The sequence below is a fragment of the Microcaecilia unicolor genome, chromosome 2, assembly GCF_901765095.1.
Source record: "Microcaecilia unicolor chromosome 2, aMicUni1.1, whole genome shotgun sequence".
Classification (NCBI taxonomy): domain Eukaryota; kingdom Metazoa; phylum Chordata; class Amphibia; order Gymnophiona; family Siphonopidae; genus Microcaecilia; species Microcaecilia unicolor.
The window spans coordinates 440,913,185-440,937,212 of NC_044032.1; the positions used below are offsets into that span (position 1 = coordinate 440,913,185).

At 43.9% G+C, this 24,028-nt stretch overlaps 1 protein-coding gene across 4 annotated transcripts in view; it reads left to right on the forward strand.

Moving 5' to 3' along the window:
* The first annotated feature begins 13,222 nt into the window (after window positions 1-13,222).
* The window catches only part of LOC115461201 (protein O-GlcNAcase-like), an 83,002-nt gene continuing 72,196 nt past the window's right edge, over window positions 13,223-24,028 (forward strand). For 2 of the 4 annotated variants that reach the window (XM_030190862.1, XM_030190866.1), the window contains exons 1-2: window positions 13,223-13,451; window positions 19,982-20,033. In XM_030190862.1, coding sequence (XP_030046722.1) covers window positions 13,406-13,451; window positions 19,982-20,033 — 98 coding nt within the window. In that variant the 5' untranslated portion in view covers window positions 13,223-13,405. Of the gene's footprint in view, window positions 13,452-13,825; window positions 14,106-19,981; window positions 20,034-24,028 lie in introns of those variants that run through there. The other 2 variants (XM_030190864.1, XM_030190865.1) reach the window with 2 other exon arrangements.

Genomic DNA, 24,028 nt, shown 5'->3' on the forward strand with positions numbered 1-24,028 from the left:
CCACTATAGAATAAGTAATCATAAACTTTCTATTTAGACAAAAATTAAACTGAACCCCCGATGCCAGATTCTGCATACAATGCAACACCACAGAAACAGAAATTGTCCCCTAGTACTGTGCAAAATATAAAGACAGCAGATGTAAATTTGAAAAAACTAACAAGTACCAATCACCACTTTACAAATTAACAAATAGAAATAAAACAAATATAGAAAAAAAAAAACCATTTTATTGGACAAATACATTTAGCTTTCAGAGGCCAAAACCTCCTTCCTCAGGTCAATACAGTATAGTGCTGTTACAGTATCCTATCCTGACCTGAGGAAGGGGGAGGTTTTGTTCTCCGAAAGGTAGCCAAAATGTATTAAAATTAGTCCAATAAAAAGATTACCTTGTTTACATGTTCTATTATAAACATTTATTAACACAGCTACAATACTACTTTATTATCCTAAAGCAAAAAAATAAAAATATATATTTTATTTACAGTTTGTTGTCTCTGGTTTCTGCTTTCCTCATCTTCTTTTCACTGTCTTCCTTCCATCCAGCATCTGTCTTTGTTCTCTCTCTGCCATCCAGTGTCTGCCCTCTCTGCTGTCCCCTCCATCCAATGTCTGCCCTCTCTTCCTTTCCTTCCATCTACATCTGCCCTCTATCTCTGCCCCTTCCATCCACCATCTGCCCCTGTCTGCCCTCTCTCTCTCTCACCCTTCCATTCACTGTCTGCCCTTTCTATCCCTTCCATCCACTGTCTGCCCCTTCAAGCCACCATTTGCCCTCCCTCTCCCATCCATCCAGGGTCTGCCCTCCCTCTCACTCCCCCTTCCATCCAGGATCTGTCCCCTCTCTCTGCCCCTTTTTTTTCAGCCCCCAGTTCCAGCCCCACTATCCCACCAGTCCCCAGTTTCAGCTCCAGCCCTTTTCTCCCACCAGTCCCGAGCTTCAGCCCCCAGCCACTTCTCCCTGTCCCCTTTTCAGCCCCAGGCAGTTTCAACCCCAGCCCTTTTCTCTCACCACTCGAGCTTCAGTCCCAGCCACTTCTCCCTGTCTCCTTTTCAGCCCCCAGTCCCAGTACTAGCTCCTTATCCCACCTACCCTCCTTTTCAGCCCCCAGTTCCAGCCCCCTTCATCCACATACCTTGCATTAGGGCCCCCCTTTTCAGCCCCAGACCCATTCTCCCACCTGACCCAGGCATGCCCCATTTTCCCACCAGCCCCAGGCATGGCCATTCTCAGACCTCAGTTCCAGTCCCCTTCTCCCACCAAGAACCCCCTCGCCTCCCCACCCGTCACCTCCCATCTGAGAACCCCCATCCCATCCCACCCCATCCCCTTCTTCCATCTGGGCACCCCACCACAACAGCCCTCTTCTGCTGCTCCCACCGTGCCTTTAAAAAAAAATTTCTGAAGCGGAGTCGCAGGCAGGCAGCGCCTCGCGTCTGCCATGCTTGTAAAAGAAGTAAATCTGCTCGTCGTCGTTGGAACTTCCATCACTATGTCCCGCACTCGCAGAAATAGGAAGTTACCTCAGAGGAGGGCAGGACACAGTGATGGAAGGCCCGACGACGAGAAGCAGATTTACTTCTTTTTACAAGCAGGGCAGACGCGAGGCACTGCCTGCCTGCGACTCTGCTTCAGAAATTTTTTTTTAAAGGCAGGGTCGTGGGAGCAGTGGGAGTGGAGCACCCCCCCCCCCACCTGCTGACACCCTGGGTGGACCACCCCCACCGCCCCACCCTTGCTACGTCACTGTGACAGTGCCTCTGCAAATCACTGGCAAAACTGGTAGTCTCCCTTTCCAAAGCATACTGTCAGAGGTGTGACAGCACCCTCTAGATTGCCTCTTTGTTTCACATCACAAAAACCTGAGTCCCCATCAGTCGCTCTGTCACTCACACATGCATCCAGCCTTCATCCAGTCTCTCTTAACTCCCCCACCCTTCAACCAGTCTCTCACTAGCTCATACTCACTCCAGCCTTCGCCCAGTCTCTTGCTCACTCGCACAAGCCCACTCCATCCTTTATTCAGTCTCTCTCTCCCAACCCTCCCCTCAGCCTTTTCTCTCTCTCCCCCCCAACCCTCCCCTCAGTCTCTCTCTCTCTCTCTCTCTCTCTCGCTAACACTTCTACCTATTCCCCTCACCTTGCAGGCTGCCTTTGCAGAGGAAACATCATGCTTCCTAGTGCCCCCCTCCGATTCAGCTCTTGTGTAAATTTGAGTCATGCGGTACAAGAAGTTCAGTCTGGCCTCGCAATTTTAAGCTCCACGAGACTCCTGAGCTTCCTGCACCTCACTGCTCAAGCTTATATAGGACAGCCAAATTGCAGTGCAGAAGCATGATGCATGCCAGGTAGTGTTACAAAAGAAAAAAAAAACCCCCACTAAAATTCAGGGGATATCAAATTCCTGGGACCAGAGTGTAATTTGTAGGTGACCTGATGCCAGGGATTTGTCAAGCCCTGTTTTTAACATGTAGTGAGGAATTAGAAAAGGTTGAAAGAAGAGCAACTAAAACAATAAAGGGAATGGAACTCCTCTCATATGTGGAAAGGCTAAAGAGGTTAGGGCTCTTCAGCTTGGAAAATAGATGGCTGACGGGAGATATGATTGAAGTCTACAAAATCCTGAGTGATACAGAACTGGTAAAAGTGAATTGATTTCTTACTCTCAAAAAGTACAAAGATGAGGGGACACAATGAAATTAAATGGAAATACTGGTAAAACAAATAGAAGGAAATATTTTTTCACTCAGCATAGTAAGCTCTGGAACTTATTGCTGGCGGTTGCAGTTGTGGGTTTAAAAAAAGGTTTGTACAAATTCCTTGATGAAAAATCCATAGTCTGCTATTGAGACAGACATGGGGAAGTCACTGCTTGCCTTGGAATTGGTAGCATGGAATGTTGCTATTTGGGTTTCTGCCAGGATTGACCACTGATGGAAACAGGATACTGGGCTAGATGGACCATTGGTCTGACCCAGTATGGCTATTCTTATGTTCTTATGACTAAAAACATAATATAAAAATTGTGTATAAAAAATGAAACACATTGTATATGACTTCCAAAACCTGTATTTGCATTTGAGGCCAGTAGTAGTGCACATGCAAGATCCAGGTCAGAAATTTGTGAAGGGGCCCCCTATAGCATGGGGACTCAGGGCAATTGCTCTGTTTGCACCCCCCCCCCTAATACTGGCCCTACATACCACAGGCATTATAGTGCCTCTGCTAGCCTTCATTTATGGGAGGGCAAGTTTCAGTCCTCTCATTTAGCTTGCAGGCCTGAGCCCCTACGTCTTGCCCCATCCTTGGCCACCTTTAAATCTAGACTGAAAGCCCACCTCTTTAACATTGCTTTTGACTCGTAACCACTCGTCTCCACCTACCCTCCTCGCCTCCTTTCTGTACACATTAATTGATTTGATTTGCTTACTTTATTTTTTGTCTATTAGATTGTAAGCTCTTTGAGCAGGGACTGTCTTTCTTCTATGTTTGTGCAGCGCTGCGTAAGCCTTGTAGCGCTATAGAAATGCTAAATAATAGTAGTAGTAGGTCTACAGAGATTCCATTTCAAACATTGCATGGCCCCTGGTGCCGCAGAGAGGCATATCCTCACATACTTTGTACAAAACATTAGGAAGAAGCAGGCATGGAGTTTTCAAAATGATCCCTCTGCCAGTTCATGCCCTTCTGTCACCTTCCATGAATCTCTCTATGTGCTTTCCATAGACCCTACTGAGGACTGTGGGTAATTTTCCTTGTTTACCCTGAAAAATAACTTGGAAAATTACCCTGTACATGGACTCTGAAATTGGTTTGGTTTTCCTTTTGCCAGTTGGCTATGAAAATAACAAAATGAGCACAGAATGGTCGTTTCATATTTATTTTCTTTGAGGTTTTCTATAGTATAGTCATATGCACATGTTATGGGAAATGTAGACTACGAATTGATTTTCTTCACAGGTCTCTGAAAGGGAGAGAAGATCCCTGTGTCGCTTGCATGTGATTTGGATTACTTTCATAGGGCAGCGAAGAAAAGGAGTATTTTGAAGTCTTTGCAGGTCATGTGGCTTGACATCTACCAGTTATATAATGTAACTCACAGCAGGTGGTGCTCTTACCCAGGAAAAGACACACCTCAGTAGTGGGTTATAGAATTAGAAAAGCTAATGATAACGACATAAGCAGAAGTGCAGCCTTTTGTGTACACCTGAGATGAACATGGGCTGAGGATGATGCTTTTCTGTTGTAAGGTAGATTTTGAAGCATATTTTCAAGGCACTTAGACTTACAAAGTTCCATAGGGCTCATTTTCGAAAGAGAAAAATTTCCAAAAAGTGTCATAAAGCACCATTTGGACGGACTTCTTCTCAAAACGTCCAAATTTGTATTTTCAAAACCTGTTTTGCAGACTTCTATTTATGCATTTTGTCTGCAGGGTGTCCACATCACAAGCGGGCATGTTGAAGGCTTTTCAAATGTGGCTTAGGGTGTGCCTAGCACTTGGACGTTTTACGGCTATAATGGAACAAAAACAAAACGTCTAGGGTGAGAACGTCAATGGTTTGGTCTAGATCTGTTTTTCTAATGAATAAGACACAAAAAGGTGCCCTAAATGGACAAATGACCACTGGAGGGATGCCCTCCCACCCCCCAATAATGTGAATAAAAATAGTACTCAGCAGCTTATATGACAGCATCAGGTCCATTAGAGTAGCATGCAGATCCCTGGAGTGGTGTAGTGGTGGGTGCAGTGCACTGTAGACAAGTGGACCCAGGCCCATATCTCCCCCTACCTGTTACACTTGTAATGGAAACTGTAAGCCCTCCAAAACTTACCAGAAACCCACTGTATGCATATACAGGTTCCCCCTTCACCCATAAGGCCTATTGTAGTGGTATACAATTGGGGGTAGTGGGTTTTTGATGGGTTTCGTTATTGCTGTGGTTGGCAATAGCTTCCTCCTTTATCCAGCCTCAGGTTACTGGCCTTCCCAGGACACCCTCTCTCCATGGGTCCTGGTAGGGGTAAAGGTAAAGACTTTTTCTTCTGTACATGACACCACATCCTTCTGTATTTTTTATTTGCTTTTCTTCTGATGCTAGGTTAAGAGTCCCTGGGGTGTGGGAATCTTTCTCCTCTCTACTGGGCAGGAAACCTTTTTTCTTTCTAAAAGGAGGAGTAGCCTAGTGGCGACAGCACTAGTCTTGACATCCAGAGGTGGCCAGTTTAAATCCCACTGCTGCTCCTTGTGATCTTGGGCAAATCACTTTAACCCCCCATTGTCTCAGGTACAAAATTAGATTGTGAGTGCTCCAGGGACAGAGAAGTGCTCAGTGTAGTACATGAATGTATCTCACCTTGAGCTACTACTGAACAGGGTGTGAGCAAAATCTAAGTAAATGTATGACCCTTTTGCTACTAGGGTAAATTTACAAAAGTTTTTTTTAGAAAGTTAAAACTGAGGTTATTTTTTGGAGAATCTCTTGAAGATAATACAACATCGCTATCTTTGACATGTTGATTAAAATCTACGTAGTCTCCTTTGGGACCAGTAGACCCTAATGCTTCTTTTGAAAAACCGGTAATGAATGAAATGGTTCAAGTTTGGGATATAAAAATCTGAGTAAGATGCAAAGGATAGTGTTAACCTCACTAATAGCAGATTCCTTTGTGAAGATGTGTAGAGCTGATAAGGGTGGGTGCATAATGATATGGGATTTTTAAAAAAGCACATATACAGGAAGTGTGCAGTCAGTTGTTGGATATTACTTTTTATAGGGAATTGATCGTTGATCCAACTTATATGAATTACAAGGTCAACTACAATGGATTCTAGCACAAGCAAATGTTGACGGAATCATTTCAGATAAGCAGTACAAGATTTTATACTGTAAGTACCCAGTAGTTCCACATATGTTTTTATTCCAAAAATACACAAATCTAGAAGCAGACTGCCTAAATGTCCTATTGTTGATTATTTGAACCCTTGTCACAATATTTAGATTCATTTTTGCAACCTTGGGTAACTGGGATACAGTCCTATATTAGGGATTCAACGCATTTAATTGGAATGTTAAGTTTTCAGTAATAATCCACAGGATGAGTTAATTTTGGTAACCTTGGATGTTATGGCTTTATACACCAAATTTCACAGGATCAAGTTTTGAAGACAGTTGATATGTACCTACAACAGATGGAGGTTTCAATGGAGAAGTTGCAAATATTAAATACTCTGGCACAATATGTCATAAATAATAATTTGTTTTTGAAGCTAAGAATTTTTTGCAAGCAAAGGGAGTAGCAATGGGTGCCACGGTAGCATGCTCTATTGCGTGTCTATTTATGAAAACATTTGGACAAGAGTATGTATATACTGTGCCATATATGTTTAATATTGTTCTATGGAAACCTTTCATAGACAATAGTTTTTTTGATCTGGTGGGATGATCAAAAAATCTTGCAGCAATTTTTGAATTATGTCAACCAATGTGACCCTAATATTAAATTTGCTGTCCAACGTAGGAGGTCATGAAATTCAGTTTTTAGATATTAAAATACAATGTGTTGAAGGGTGCTTTGAGATGTTAGTACATAGAAAGGAAACAGGAATTCTTTATTACATTCTAAAACCTATCATCCAAGAAGTTTCAGAAATGGTATCCCAGTGGGGCAATTTGAACTTCTCTGTTCCTCTCGACAGGAATACTGCAATCAAGTACGCATGATGTGGGAACATTTTTTTTACAAAGAGGATACCCTGGAAAGATAGTGAAGTGTGCATATAAATGACCTTTATATGCGGATCGGGAGTGGTTAATGCAACCAAATCACAGACAAGATCAGAAATTGTTCACATGTGTCCCTCCATATTCCACTCAGGCTATTCAGTTAAAAAGGTTATATATAAATATTGGCACGTTTTAAGTTTCCATTCGGTATTTTCTAAGAAGCCAATAATTACATTTCGACGTACAAAGAATTTGGGAGATATGCTGAAGAGATCTTCCAGTGGACCGAAGGTGATCCTGGTATTACAAGGAGGTCATCATCAATGTGGCCATTGCATATATTGTAGATATGCAATGGAACTGGATTTAGTTTTCATTTGTGATATCCTAAACTGGATTTAGTTTTCATTTACGATCAGCTACAACTTATAAATCTTCTCAAGTAGTATATATAATACAATGTCCATGTGATTTAATTTATAGAGGTCACATGCTTAGGAAAGTCAAAGTTCGGATTGGGGAACGTTTGAGTAATATCTGACATCAATGGGAGGATGCACCTTTGAACACTGAAAAGAAATGGGGCATGCTTTAGAAGATCTCAAATTTGTAGTGCTACTGCAGATTCATTGGCCCAGAGGAGACGTATCAAGAATTTTGCGACAGAAAGAACAGCATCTGATTTTTCAATAGAATACAGCACAGCCCAATCTTCTAATATAATAATTTGCTCCTCCAATCTTCCAATGTGTCTCACTGGGATCGTAATCACCTGCTGACATCACTCCTCCAACGTTCCAATGTGTGTCACTTGGATTATAACCACCTGCTGATGTCACTCCTCCAATGTTCTCCGTCCCCCCTCCCTCCCAGTTCCATGGGACCCTGGAACTGGGAGGGAGGGATAGAGGGAGGGGGGACCCTGAAAATGGGAGGGAGGGAGGGAAGGAGGGGGGCACTGGAACTCGGAGGGAGGGAGGGGCCTGGAACTCGGAGGAAGGTGGAGGGGGCAGGGGAGAGATGCTGCACATGGATGGATGCAGGGGGCAGGGCACAGAGGACGTTGCCTGCATATGGATGAATGCAGGGAAGAGAGCATAATGCAGGGGAGGGAGGGTACCCTGAAACTCGGAGGGAGGGGATGACCCTGGAACTCAGAGGGAGGGAGGGGAAGACCTTGGAACTCTGAGGGAGGGAGGGGGACAACAACCCTGGAACTCGGAGGAAGGGAGGGGGGACCCTGGAACTGGGAGGGAGGGGGGCCCTGGCACACACTTTCATGCTCACACACACTCTCTCTCACAGACACACTCGCACCCAGTCTCATTCTCTCTCTGTCACACACACACACACTCGCACATTCACTCTCTCTCTCACACACAAACTCTCTCAAACATACATACTCAGAGGAAAACCTTGCCAGTGCCCGTTTCATTCAGAAACGGGCCTTTTTTTACTAGTGGATTAAATAAAGAGGTAGAATGGTCAACCCTTGTTTGAAGTTGTTGTACCCTCAGCCAATGAAATTAAGAAAGAATATTGATGTCAGCAAAAGGGGAGTTCCTGGGCTCCATCATCTTTCAAACTAAACTTGCCAGATAAGTCCAATATTATTATTGCAAGTACTATGAGAGTTTGTATTGTGAAGTGGTGAAAAGAGTAGTGTTTGACATTTGTTTCATAACTATTTTTGGACACTTGCAATATATAAGGCAAGATCATTTTTATGGACTTTAATGTGCGATGATGGTATGGTAGGTCACCCCTTTCAAATATAGGGCACTAGGTTCTGAGCACACTATAATTATGGGGTTTTTTTTAAATTCTATTTTTACTTTTTACTTATTTGAAAAGAAATTAAATAGAAACATAGAAACATGACCGCAGATAAAGGCCATATGACCCATCCAGTCTGCCCATCCTCTGTAACCCCTAATTCTTCCTGTTCCTAAGCGATCCCACATGCTTATCCCATGCCTTTTTAAATTCCGGAACAGTCCTCGACTCCACCATCTCCACCGGGAGGCCATTCCTCGCCTCCACCACCCTTTCTGTGAAATAATACTTCCTTAGGTTACTCCTAAGCCTATTCCCTCTTAATTTTGTCGTATGCCCCCTCATTCCAGAGCTCTCCTTCATTTGAAAAAGGCTCTCTTCCTGTACATAAATGCCCTTGAAATATTTAAACATTTCTATCATGTCTCCTCTCTCCCTCTTCTCTTCCAGCGTATACATGTTGAGGTTCATAAGCCTGTCCCTATAACTTTTGCATTCAAGACCGCTTACTAATTTCATAGCCGCCTTCTAGACCGACTCCATCCTGTTTATATCTTTCCGTAGGTGCGGTCTCCAGAACTGCACGCAGTACTTCAAATGAGGCCTCACCAGAGACTTATACAACGGCACTATCACCTCCTTTTTCCTACTGGTCATGCCTCTCTTTATGCACCCAAGCATCCTTCTGGCTTTGGCCGTCGCTTTTTCTACCTGTTTGAAAGCTTTAAGGTCGTCAAACACAATCACCCCCAAGTCCCGCGCTTCCTTCGCACACTGAAGCACTACACCCCCTATACTGTACTGTTCCCTCGGATTTTTGCGACCCAAGTGCATGACCCTGCATTTTTTGGGGTTAAACCTTAGTTGCCAAATATCGGTCCATTCCTCCCGCTTTGCTAGGTCCTTCCTCATGTCATTCACACCCTCCAGGGTGTCCACCCTGTTGCAGAGTTTAGTATCATCTGCAAATAGACAAACCTTACCAGACAGCCCTTCCGCAATATCGCTCATCTTAAACCTGAGCAGTGATGTCCTGTTATGCAGAGCGCTTCCGCATTCCATATAGTCAAAGGGTCATACTCATCTGATATGGGCACCTTGTCTCATACCAGCATAGTGGGCAGTTAAATCTATAATGGTGGCCCGACAATACATTAGGTTGCCATTGGGACCCAACTTGCACTGTCCAGAACAATAGGATAGTAGTTTTGCTACCCGTGTCTTATTCTATACTCACCCAACCAATACGTGGACGAAATTACTATACCCACTATTGCCTGGAGAAGAAATTGTGTGTAATCCCTCCACGTGTGCCCTAAACTTGCCCCACTGATAGCCTACGATAAAAGGAAGGCGCAATGCAAAAAACGCTATAGCCTGATGGGACCAAGAGAAAATCTTTACAGATTTAGTTATGACTGATGAATCTGACAGCCCAGGAGGGGGCTTACTGATATCCTGATGGGGAGAAAATCATATATTTTCTTAATGAATGGAAAGAGGTTAGATCATCCCTAAGAGCCTATAGGGAAGCAGTATTAAAGGGAGATTTTATGTAATTCCTGTTGAGACAGAAGAGAGATGCAGGGTTCATTCTTGAAGAGAGAATGAGTGAACTGGAAGACATTCTTTTGGGAGCCTCTGTGCAGATTTTAAAGAACATGTTGATTATCTTGAGGAATTTTACTGAGATATTTTGTTGAGAGCTATGTTAGGACTTAGTTTTAATTTCATTCACTTTTCTGTTAAAATGGGCCTAGTTTACTCTTCTAAACAGGCTAAAAGAAGAAGGACCTCAAGTGATTTTCCAGTTTTGTGTTTGATTGAATGTTCTTTAATTCCGGCTCTGAAGATAGTGATTATGGTTGACCACAAGGGTGATTTTACTAGGGGGGTGCGGGAGGCACTGGGTCTACCAGATGACCAGAGGGTGGTGCGGGGCGGGGGGGGGGGGTCAGCAGGGAGAGGTAAGGACCACAAACAGACAGCCTTGCAGCTGCCTGCTTGTGCTTCCCTCTTCTCTGACAGCTCCAGAACAGCCATAAAATTTGCTTGTTAAAGCTAAGCACTCTGGAGCTGTGCATCAGAATACTAATAAGCTCATTGTAATACATTTGCATGAAGTTCTTGGTATCTGCTAACGGCACACGTTAGAGCCACAGAAAACCCCTTGCTAAATAAAGTTTGCTTTAGACTGTCTACAACCAATCTAAAGCAGATGTTCCCAGCACGATAAGCTTTGTGCATCAGGGCTTAAGTGACCTTGATCCTGACCCGTTGGCCATGATGATTAACTCTTAATTGCTGCAAGGGATTTTACCAGCAACCTTTGAAAAGAGCAGTAGTATGTTCAGTTATAAAGAAATTCCTTTTTAGATCCTTTTCGATTGACACATTATTGGCCCTTATCAAATCTTCCCATCCATAGAAATCTGATTGAAAAAACTGTCTTGGTACAATTCCAGTGCTGTCAGATACTGACTGTACTTTTATTGTCGTTACAACTGAGTACTGAGACCAGGGATTTGGGAGTGAGATTAGAAAAAATACAGATAGTAACAAAGACCACTTTTGTATTTAGTGCAGTGTCCTCCTTCCTCCAGATGATTTTCATACAATTACTGTATGCAATTACTAGTAATGGCTGGCACAGAATGCTGTAATGCTATTTATGTAGGTTTGCAAGCCCATTTATTAAGGTCATTACATTTAACACAGAACAGTGGTGCACAATTACAAGAGCTAGCCTGCATGGCCATGTTTTTTTCACTGTTGAAAGTTCCAGTTACATTTAGAGTACAACATAAATGTAACCCTTACTTGCCCCATGAACATCAGGCGGTTACTTTATGCAAAATATTACAGTTTGTATGAAGATAAGGGCTGAAACCAGCTGGCATTGGGAGGCCATTGGCACAGTAAATCTACTCAATCCACACTCCTATTGTACTCAAGAAGTTTATTCTGAACCGAAAGGGTTTACTTAAACTTGAATTCTTCAGGCAAAACAAGGGGACAAGTTCTCAGTATCAACTATATACAGGCAGATGTAGAAAAACAAGTTTCTGTAGCATGTGAAGGGCAATTCTGTAAACCTGGCACCTAAAGATAGGCACAAATTGTACATGTAAAGTTATAGAATAATAGCAATGATACCAGTAGCGTAGCCCGTCCTGCAATTTTTGGGGTGCCAGGGATGGACTGGGGGGCAACATATTCCTGTCTTCCTTTGCTAGTGGAGATGCTGTGAGAAGTCTCGGCACAGGTCAGAGCAGGAAGGGAAGCAGTGTGGATAGGCGGGTAGCTGTGGCACTGTATTTTTTGACGTTTAGCAAATGATGTTATTGCCACATTTTATCTTTTCATTTTATTTGTTTTGTACCATATGTTGTTGCTTACTGTGTTTTTTTATCATATATGTTTTATTTTTTTTTTACTTTATTTGCATATGATGCAGGCCTGACGGCCGAAACACAACAGTTGTGTTGAGTCTTTTCATCAATAAACAAGCTTTTTAAGATTCTTGTCTCCAGGATTTGTTTTTCTGTGGTCAAACATCCCACTCTCACTTATACTTGTGTTTTCCCGTGGGGCGTTCGAGTTCTCTGCTTGGCTGTGGATTCTTCTGAACTGTATTTATTTGGCCAGTGGGTCCTCGGCATCCCCACCAGTAGAAGTAAAGGGGGTGCTGTGGATCTGGAGGGGGCCTGAGCCCAAGATGGAGGGCCTAGGCCCCCCCCCCATGGCTATGCCACTGAGTGAGCCACATGATTGGCATCACTAATTGGCAATTATGTGCACAGGTGCTATTCTATAACACACATGCCAAAATCACTAACCACAGGGCTTTCCTCCAACTCTGTCATTTTGGATTCATTAGCCACTAAGGGCCGGAGCTTTTCTTTATCTATTTTTTTGCTGTTATTTTTGCTCTGTTCTTGGAAAGATAGCTGTCCATATAACTCTATATGTATTTCCATTTGATTTTGGGACAGGCAGAGACTGGATCTTGTCAGATGGGGTTGGTAGTCAGGAAATGGCTTGAGAGCACAGGGGAAAATGTTGCTTCCTGGTTCACTGCAACACATAAACCTCCCTGTGTGAGGTAATTTTGTAAGAGGCACTACACATATGAAACTGACTTTATATATTGTTCCCCTTACCAAGTGCTTAACTCAAATTAACTAACATTAATGTGCATTAACTTACTAACTCAAATTAGTAAATGAGTCTCTCTGTGTATGTATGTGGTGTGTGCATCTGTGCACTGCATTGTGCATTTATGAAACTAATTTGTTACTCTGTGTGCATGTTTGTCTGTCTGTCTGTCTTCTCTGGGTGTGGGAGTGAGTTGTGAAATCAAGAGAACAGCATGGGTCCCTAGAAGAGACAGATTTCAGCTGCAGGGGAGAGAAATCTCTCAGATAACAGCTTGCTAAACTTCATTGGTTCATGCCATCCCCCCACCAGCCTTCTTTCAGGGACCGCTCACAATTCTCATACTCCTGGTCAGGAATAGCAAGATTTCCCAAATCTGTAGCTCCCTTTACCATCTGTGTTAGCCTTAAAGCAAGGTTTGCACAGATTTTGAAATGAAGTCTGGCAGTGAAAGGATCCTGTCCCTTCTCTCTGCTCCGCTTAGGGGAGGGCTCATGTTGCAGAAAGACCCTCCTTATCTGGCTCCTCCATTCCCAGGAAGCCAGGCAGCCAGTGCAGTGTGGAAGCTGAGGTTTCCAAGAGACGGAGAGAGTGTGGGTGCGACCTCAACACTGGCAGATCAGTTCAGGAGGAACAGCAGCATCAAACTCCCTCCCCCCGTCCTCATCTCTTTTTGCCTTGTTCTGTTTTCTCACAGTCACCGTCTTTTCTCTCTTGCTCTCTCTCTCCCTTCAGCCGATGGATGAAAGATCATCCCTCTCCTTTCTCTGTGGGGTGGTGGAAGGTAAGCAGTGCTGCTTTCTAATCAGTGTTACCGGGGAGAAGCTGCAGGAGACAGGCGGCCTCGGTGAAATGAGGCTGCAAGTACACACTATGAGTCTTCCATGCTGCTCTTTTTGGAAGCTGAACCGAAGCAAGTAGAGGTTAGGGACCTGGGGGCGTGGCCCGGGGGCACAAGCAGAGACTAAAAGCATAATAAACAGAATAGCATGAATAAGTAGAGAGGGAGAAACAGAGATCAGGCAGGAAACAGACGGCTTGAAAGAGCAAAAACAACGGGAACGCGTGAAAGGGAACCGAGCAAGGCTTGTGCAACAAGATGGGAAATGAAACGGGATAGATCCTTTTTAAAATAAGACATGTGGCTTGACTGTCAGTGGGAGAGTGGTGTTCCAGTTCAGTTGGTAGTTCTGTAGCAGAGCCAAAAATCTAATGTCGGAAGCTTGGCTGCACGGGCCTGTTCAGGGTGTTAGATCCTGGAAAACAACGCTGCAGCGCTAGTTCGTTACCTGCTTTCTACATCGAAAAAGCTCAGAATGGTAGAGGTCTGACCCCGGGGACCAGCTTACTCCTGCAATCCTGCTTTTGCAGATACAAGTCCATGCAGTGGGGTAAAACCAGGAACGGATCACCCTCTCCTGAATGGATGGGAGGCCAGGTGGGTGGCAAAGCAGATGGGAGCTGTGAGCACCAGTGCTTCCAAACTCTCCCTTTAAGCACCTGCGTCATCAACTCCCCATAGCTATTAATAATGAAGGAAGAGCCAGTCAGTGCTTTCCTGCTGACAGTTTAGAAGGAAAGCATGCCTGCATTTTTATTTCAAAGAAGAACTGGAGGAATGGCATATATAGAAGGGGCTAGAGGATGGAACAAATCTGCATATTCATTTTGCAAATCCTGTAAAACAGGTGAGCTAGGGATACTGCAGGTCTGGCTTGGGAAATATAGACCTAGATCAGTGGTTCCCAAACCTGTCCTATTGAGCTATTCATCTTTCAATAGCACACGCCCCCTCCCCCCAACACGTTTAATTTGCAGTATAGATATGGTGAATTTGCATGTGAAACGTGTATGTATGTATATACTTGGTCTTTGATCTAGTAAAATTTTACATCTTGAAAACGTGGCTGGCTGTGAAGTCTCAAGTCCAGGTTGATATTCAGCTGGGTTTAAGTGAGCAGAAGAGGCTCCTGCCCCCTTTAAATCCTGCTCAGTGGGCCATGCCTGGTTTTTCGGCTGCTCTTGACCACACAGTGCTGCTGAATATCCACTTTGACTGCTGTGTGGCCCAGGCACAAGACAAACTGTCCTATCTGTACCTGCAATTTCTGAACCCCTTGCAGAGAATTAAGGAACATAAATTAGGAATGGCAGAACAGCGAGGAATCGTAAATCAAGCAGCATGATTTCTTCACCTCGGAGAAATCATGGCATACTAGGAATATGAATTTGGTTTGGAAAATTTCTGCTCGCATTAAATTGACATTTGTGCTCATGAAGTTGATAAATGGGTGTAGCTTGAATTTTAAGCATGTTAGTGTTATTTCTACATTGAAAATGTACTGCCCCCCCCCCCCCCCACACACACAAATTTGTCCAAATTTTTTTCTGCTTGCACATTACTATACCACTCATTACAGTACAAAGAAACTGGTGCCTGGGAGGAGTCTCCTCCTTAAATAAATGTCATTTATTGAAATTTGATAAACTGCCTTTCTGTGGTACAGCCAAAGGGGTTTACTTATTACATACAGGCACTTTCTCTGTCACAAGGAACCACGGTGGGAATCAAACATGGCTCCCTTGGTTCTCAGCCCACTACTCTAATCCCTTAAGGGGTCTCTTACAAAGCCATGCTAATGTTTTTACTCTCACCAAAATCAGCTGGTGATAAATGCTGAGATGCCCATTATATTCCTATGGTCATCTCAGCATTTACTGCCAGCTGATTTTTGCCGTGAGCTAAAAACGCTAGCGCAGGTTTGTAAAAGCCCCCCCCCCTTTACTTATCAAACTTAAAGCAAGGTATACTCACATCAGGGGCGTAGTCAGACCTCAGCGGGAGGGGGGTTCAGAGCCCAAGGTGAGGGGGCACATTTTAGCCCCCACCTCCACTGCTGACCCTCCCCCAGCAGGGGGGGGGGGGTTGAAAGTGGCTGGGGAGGGTCAGCGGTGGGTGGGGTCAAAAGTAGAGGGGTCAGTGCTAAATCTGTGGGGGCCCATACCACCGTGGCCCATGCCCCACCTAGCTACGCCCCTGATTCACATAATAAAATATATGTATTTCAGAGAGGCTTTGCTACAATATGATTCAGGTCATACTGGCAGGGCCAAAGATCATAACAGAACATAAGAATAGCCATATGAGACCAGACCAATGGTCCATCTAGCCCAGTATCCTGTTTCCAACAGTGGCCAATCCAGGTCACAAGTACCTGGCAGAAACCCAATTAGTAGCAACATTCCATGCTACAAATCCCAGGGCAAACAGTGGCTTCCCCATGTCTGTCTCAGTAGCAGATTATGGACTTTTCTTCCATGAACCTGTCCAAACATTTTAAAATCCCAGATACTTTAACCGCCTTTACCACATCCTCCAACAACAAGTTCCAGAGCCTAAGTATTCTTTGAGTGAAAAAAAATATTTCCATGCAATATTGAGTGTCCCCTGGTTTTTGTACTTTTTGAAAGAGTGAAAAATTGATTCTTTTACCTGTTCTACTCCACTCGGGCTTTCATAATATTAATTTGGTTACCCATTTCTATCAGTTGTTGACCAAATGAACACCAAAACGTAGAGTAATTCCTAATTTCTGCCGCTATACACTTTTGCCAACCCATATGGGGCAGTGTAGAGGGAAAGGGGGGGGGGGGGGATGAGACGATATACTGCCTTTCAGTGGTTATAATCAAAGCTGTTTACATATTGTATACAGGTACTTATTTTGTACCTGGGGCAATGGAGGGTTAATTGACTTGCTCAGGTTCACAAGGAGCTGAAGTGGGAATTGAGCCCAGTTCACCAGGTTCTGAGGCTGCTGCACTGATCACTAGACTACTCCAGTTGAATGAAGTTGAATTCTCAGGGCTGGATTAACTCTGTATTGGGCCCTAGGCAAACATACATTTCTGGGCCCCCCTACCAAGGACCCCCTTTCACGTTCCCTGACCTCCTCCTGATCTTCAATTATGGCCTGGCCTAACCCCTCCCCCTCACCAATCCCTGTTCATTTCACCTTTTCAGACTTAATAGAAAAAACTGCATAGCCTAGCTGTGGACATGGCAGCAGAAATAGTTTCTGAGTCAGCATGGAGACTAGACAAGCACATGTTTCAAATGGAGTGGCTTAATGGTTAGAGCTGGAGACCTGCCAAGTTACCCAGTCCCCCAGGAGAGAGATTTTAGGCAAGTCCTGGATTTCTGATAACCTTGTCCTGGCGGTATATCAAGTCTCATCCCCTTTCCTTTTCCCTTTGCTACTAGACAGAGTTGAGGCAGTATTAGGACAGTTTTCAAAGGAATTTGCCCAGGTAACTTAATAGGTAGCTGGATAAATTTTCCCAGCTTCATTTATCATTCACACAAGTACATACAGTGGTGGAAATAAGTATTTGATCCCTTGCTGATTTTGTAAGTTTGCCCACTGACAAATAAATTCATATACTTTCCACAATGTGATTTCCGGATTTAATTTGTGATGTGCTATCTCTCACTGTTACCAATAACCTACCCTTCAATTATGGGCTGCTCATGTCTTTGTCAGTGGGCAAACTTACAAAATCAGCAAGGGATCAAATACTTATTTCCACCACTGTATATATTAGTAGACCTCTCCACTTCAAGCAAACATTTCAAAGGGATGGGCCATTGCGGCTTAAATGTGAGACCCATGAGTCAGCATTTCGGAAGCACTTCAAAGACTTTCTCTTGTTCAAGGCTTTTCGTTGTTTAGATTAAGTGAGGTATTTGTGATGTGTCCTGATTTTTCTGTTCTTTATGGATGTTTTTATTGTAATCCACCTTGGATAAGAGCGGAAAACAAATAATAAATCTAAACTAATATGAGACTTTCCCCACCAGACTCATTCATGCATTCTCGCTGTTAAAGACACGGGGTTGCATGTGCACACAATGCACTCTCATACTCTCATTCTTGAAACATATACATATGTGCACTCTAATTGTTTAGACACACAAACAAACTCTCTTCCATTGCTGTTACTATTTGTTGCTCACGTATCTCATTCAGCCAGTGTACACCCCTCCCAACCAGCTTTTCCCTCATCATGTAAAGTTCTTTCATTTGCCACCAGCTCTTTCACAGCCTTCAGCGGCCTTCTCACACTTTTCCCCCATGCTTCTTATGTTCTTACCCTTTCTGACCCCCCCCCCCCACCCGCTGCACACACATGGTTCTACTGGTTCTCTCCATGGCCCAAGCAGAGCTCAATCTTCCCAACTGCCTTCCTCCTCCCTCCCCCGTGCAGTTCTGGCATATCCTTCTGTCTCCCCCAGGCCTCCAAAATTCCAGCAGGTGACTGAAACATGCAGTGATTTAAACAGGTTGCTTGCAGCCAGTCCTGCCAAGTTTTCCTTTTGCCATGTCCCGCCTTCTGTGATGTCACTTCCTGTGGGCAGCTGTGGCAGAGGAAAGGCCCTGGTGGAACCAGCCACATGCATCGTGTTCACATCATTGCCTCTACCAATCACCTGTTGGGATTCTGGAGGACTGCTGGGGGGAGGGGGGAACAGAAAGAGATGCCAAACCTGCAGGTGGGAGGGGGAGCAGCAGAGAAAGAAGATGTAGGACCTACATGGGTGAAGGTGGGGGAGTGAGTAGCAGAGGGAGATGTAGGACCTTCACGGGGGGAGGGGGAGAGGAGAAGAAATGCTAGACCAAAGAGAGAGAGAGACTTCCAGACTAAAAGGGGGGGGGAGAGGGGGATGGATGCTGGATCAGTAGAAAAAGGGAGACCATGGGGGCGGCAGTCATGGGGCTATAGGGAGAGATGCTGGCCCTGTGGTGGGGAAGTAGGGCCAAGGGTGACAGGAGAGAGAGAGAGAGGGAGAAATGCTGGTCTTGGGGTAGTGAGTACAAGAGGAAAGGAAGAGAGAAGCTGGATATGGGGAGGGGCAGGAACAAGGACACAGAGAATAGATGCTGGGAATGGAGGGAGCATAGGGACACAGGGGCAATGCTGAACAGTTAAGAAAAAGAGACACTGGGATCAAAGCAATGTTCATACAACAAAGGTAGAAAAATGTATTTTTTTCTTAATTTATTAAGTGTTAATATGTCAGCTTTCAGAAATGTGCTTCTTTGATATCTTATATTTGAATCTCTATTTCTGTTAGTAAGTCAGGTATTCTATATAGGTGTGGAATGTGTTTTGCTTTTTTGCAGGGTTTGTTTACTGGTGCTCTAAAGGGGTTCCCTTCTCTGAACCCACCCCTGCCCCCCACTACCTTGGGAGAGATTTTGTTATAGGGGACCCATTTTAATTTTTCTGCCCGGGGCCCACTCAGTCCTAGCTATGTCACTGTACTTCAGGTGTACCGGGCAGACTCAGATCTCTAGGAGGCTATCTCTCTCAAATTAAAAGTGGAAACAAGCCAAAAGAAACAAAAACTTCTCTTGCACTTGTGCATATGTTTGTTAATAAGTTTTTGATTTTGAGGGCTATGGCTCTAGAGGCAGTTCTGTTTTATTTTAGTTCATGGGTTGGCAACCAATTGTACAGTGCATACCACTTTTTCCAGATTGAATTACAATGAATTATTGGTGCCATCACGCATTTCCTCTCGCTGCCCCCCCCCCCCCACCACCACCATTGCTGCTGCATACCCAAGTCCTACTAGCTGAAGATGTTCTCTGCCCAAGTTCCCCAAGCTGTCTGAACAGCGGGGAAGTCGGCGGCGTTTCTAGCTGCTGATGCTGGAACTGCCTGCGTGTGCTCAGTTTATGAACTGGGCACGCATGGGGGTCCTGTGTCAGCAGCTGGAAGCATGTTGCCAACTTCCCTGCTGCTCAGACAACAACCATGCATGCCACATGCACACTTCATAGTGTGCCACAGGTTGCTAACCCCTGTTTTAGTATTTCATTTAACTTTGGTTTTCTGCCATTTTACCCTTACAGGGCTGGCATTAAGGGGTGGGAGCAACCAGGACAGTTGTCCTATACCTCATGCAATGCGGGCAACAAGTCTGCCTGAAGCTGGGGTAGATTTGGGGCGCTGCTAGTAACACTTGTACTGCTTACACTTTTGTATTTGGGAGTACCATAAAGTGACCTCTGAAATGTCTTTCCCTCTTTCTCGTTCTCTTTCCCCTTGCCTTAATTTACTTCACCCTTTTCCTTATTTTTGTTTCTTCCTGTCTTCCTCTCTTTGTCTATATGCTCTGCTTCTGTCTTTCTTGATCGGTGCACTCTTTTCTTGCTTATATTTATTTCCTTTTTATTCTATTACTTATTTGCTTTCTATTTTTCTTCTTATACTTTCATTTCATCTGCCTCTCTCCTTGTGTAACAGGTTTTTATGGGAGACCATGGTCTATGGAGCAGCGGAAAGTTCTCTTCCAGTGGTAAGTGCCCTGCAGGGAAGGGGATACTTGAGCTTGATATTAGATCTTCTTTGTGTAACAGGGCAGGGAGATATATATTGAAGGAAAGATCTAGAATTATTACGCATTTTCATCCTGCTGGCAGTGCTGTTTGCTTTTGCACTGGGTTCTTCCATTACTCTGCCATAATCTTTTTATGACGCTTCCAGAATATCTCTTTCAGTATTGCTGAGCACTAGCCAACTCACTGTAGTCCTGGATTCAGGATTCTTCCACTGGGGGCAGCAATGCTACAAGGCCCAAGGGGATCAGATTCAGTGTCTCCCAACAAAAGTTCATACAATGAAAGTTGTTCCAAAACATATTGACTGAAGACAAAAGTTAAAAAAAAAAAGTTTAAATAGTACAGAAGCAAGAAAAGTAGTTTATATACATCTAGTAATACAAAAACCTAAAAATACAGATAATTCTAGAGTAGTTTAGCAGGAAACTAGGACCTTCTCTTGATCTCTATACTGTAGACTTCATCTCCATTGAATCAGTCTGGAACATGGAAAAGTCATCTTCTCCCCACTTTACAAAATGAATAAATTGCTGGTTGGTGTCTTCAGTATCCCAAGAAAGTCCCTTTGTCCAGAACACTGGACAAATAGTTCATCCTGGAACATCCGTCAACTGAGAGAACACCCCAGTGAACCCCTCCCCCCCCCCCCCCCCCCGCTTTTTCTTCCAAGCACTTGGAGACCAAAAGACCCTTATTGCTGCTCTTTATCCAGCATACTTGGGGAATAGGCTGTGACAACAACAATCAACAGAGGTAGTCCAGAGAAGAAGAAGACAATTGTAGATTTGCCAAATGCAATTTTTATTGTCCAATAACCTTATTTGGCCAAGTTTTGATGCTATGCCTTCATCAGGGGTCAGCAAACTCTTCAATGTAGAAAAGAGCAAGTGGTGGATAAAAATATAGTCTTTTCCTCTCTATCTTCATCCACTAGCTTACACTGGTATCAGAACACTGTTATTCTAAATAGGGCTTCCCCCAGGGCAACTTTTCACCATAAAATTTATGATCTACTAAAATAAACATTATAATCCTTTATATCTTAAAAGTGCATTTTAAGTTACTTAACACAAAATATGTGAAGGGTAATTTTATAACAGCGTGCCTGCATTTATGTGTATGTGCCCTTGTGTGCATAAATAAATATATGTGTGAAATTGTATAGATATATATATAGAGAGAGAGTGTTAGTTCAGCAGTTATAGTAACAAACCAATTACATAGTTCCCTGTGCCAAAATGGAAATGTTCTGTTGTAGAATTGCCTCCTTAGGGTCCAGTAATAAAGTCGTTGACAAGGCGTTTGACAAGGTACCTCATGAAAGGCTACAGAGGAAATTGGAGGGTCATGGGATAGGAGGAAATGTCCTATTTTGCATTAAAAACTGGTTAAAGGATAGGAAACAGAGAGTGGGGTTAAATGGGCAGTATTTACAATGGAGAAGGGTAGTTAGTGGGGTTCCTCAGGGGTCTGTGCTAGGACCGCTGCTTTTTAATATATTTATAAATGATTTAGAGATGGGAGTAACTAGCGAGGTAATTAAATTTGCTGATGACACAAAGTTATTCAAAGTCGTTAACTCGCGACAGGATTGTGAAAAATTACAAGAGGACCTTACGAGACTGGGAGACTGGGCGGCTAAATGGCAGATGACGTTTAATGTGAGCAAGTGCAAGGTGATGCATGTGGGAAAAAAGAACCCGAATTATAGCTACGTCATGCAAGGTTCCACATTAGGAGTTACGGACCAAGAAAGGGATCTGGGTGTCGTCGTCGATAACACACTGAAACCTTCTGCTCAGTGTGCTGCTGCGGCTAGTAAAGCGAATAGAATGTTGGGTATTATTAGGAAAGGTATGGAAAACAGGTGTGAGGATGTTATAATGCCGTTGTATCACTCCATGGTGCGACCGCACCTTGAGTATTGTGTTCAATTCTGGTCGCCGCATCTCAAGAAAGATATAGTAGAATTGGAAAAGGTGCAGCGAAGGGCGAATAAAATGATAGTGGGGATGGGACGACTTCCCTATGAAGAAAGATTAAGGAGGCTAGGGCTATTCAGCTTGGAGAAGAGACGGCTGAGGGGAGACATGATAGAGGTATATAAAATAATGAGTGGAGTGGAACAGGTGGATGTGAAGCGTCTGTTCACGCTTTCCAAAAATACTAGGACTAGGGGGCATGCGATTAAACTACAGTGTAGTAAATTTAAAACAAATCGGAGAACATTTTTCTTCACCCAACGTGTAATTAAACTCTGGAATTCATTGCCGGAAAATGTGGTGAAGGCGGTTAGCTTAGCAGAGTTTAAAAAGGGGTTGGACGGTTTCCTAAAGGACAAGTCCATAAACCGCTACTAAACGGACTTGGAAAAATCCAAAATCCCAGGAATAACATGTATAGAATGTTTGTACGTTTGGGAAGCTTGGCAGGTGCCCTTGGCCTGGATTGGCCGCTGTCGTGGACAAAATGCTGGGCTCGATGGACCCTTGGTCTTTTCCCAGTATGGCATTACTTATGTACTTATGTACTCTCTTTCCTCTCCCCTTTCAGTGCAGAATCTCCACTTCTCTCCTTCCAGTTCAGCATCTCTACCTTTCTTTTATCTCCCTTCCTCCTGTTCCAGGATCTCCACCTCTATCACCTCTCTCCTTGTAGTCCAGCATCTCTACCTCTTTCTTTCTTTCTTTCAACCCCCCCCCCCCCCACCCCACCCTGCACTTCTGGTCCAGCCTCTCTACTTCTCTCTTCTTTCCACTCCCACTTCCAGTTCAGCATCTCCCACTATTGCCTACCTCCTCTCCTCAGGTCTGCCTCCTTCTCTCTCAAACCTTCTTTCATGGCTTCCCGTTTGATCAGTGGCAGCATTAAAAAGCACATTGCCAGCCTTTGCTGGGTTTCTTTTCCTCTGATACACACTTCCTGTTAGCATGGAGATGGGTCCCAGCAGAGAATTGCAGTGCTCATGAGCGTTAGCTCTACAGAGCAACATTTTTCTTTTTATGATGACACTGATCAAACAGGAAGCTATGAAAAAAGATTTGAAAGGAGGTAGCAGACTTGGGGGAGAGCAAGAGATGTTGGGTCACTTGGCAGAGGTGAGAGGGAGACACTGATGCAGCATATACGGGAGTTGAGGACAGTATTACACTGATACTTCACTTTTACATGGTACCTCTGTTCCCATTATTGGAATCGAGGACAGAAGGTTGCCAAAGAGTTGAGGATGCATGTCTGAAATCAGGGACAATCCTTGAAAATTGGGGATGTCTGGTAACTTTCAGTTAGGCCAAGTTATCTGAGAAGTTTCACTTTCCCTGGTGCTCTTTCTCCATTGCCTTTTGTTTATGCTTTCAGGCAGCAGTTTTAGCAAACTTCCTTCACCTAGTCTCTCAGTGGTGTCACAGGCCTTAAAGGAACATGTGTGTGCACATTTCCTGCACTGTGGAAGAGTCCAGCCTTCTGCAAATGCGCCCCAAAATGAGACAAATTGTGAGATACCAGTTAGTTGATCATTAAAGTTGTTGTTTGAGTGCCAGTTAATGGGGATTTTGCTGTTGTTTTAGGGGCAAAGGACCAACCTTGAGAGGGATGAACCAGTACATCACTCATTACATACTCTCTTCTCATGGATAACTCGCAGAAGTTGAAATTTCTACATATTAACCTATGGTAGAGGCCTAGCCAGCCTTAAACATACTTCCTCAGAGCCTTGACATAATTTTTTCAAAGAATTGACATTTCCCTGCCATGACCTTTTCAGAACATAAGTCATCTATGGGGAACCATGTCAGAAGCCTAGCTAAAGTTGGATTTCAGCAAGACCTTTAACATGGTTCCTCATAGTGAGAATCCTTGGTAAGGGCTCCAAAGTGAATGATTGGGTTTGAAACTGGTTAAGTGGTAAATGAAATACACTCTGAAGATGAGGCGTTATAGTCATGTACCACTG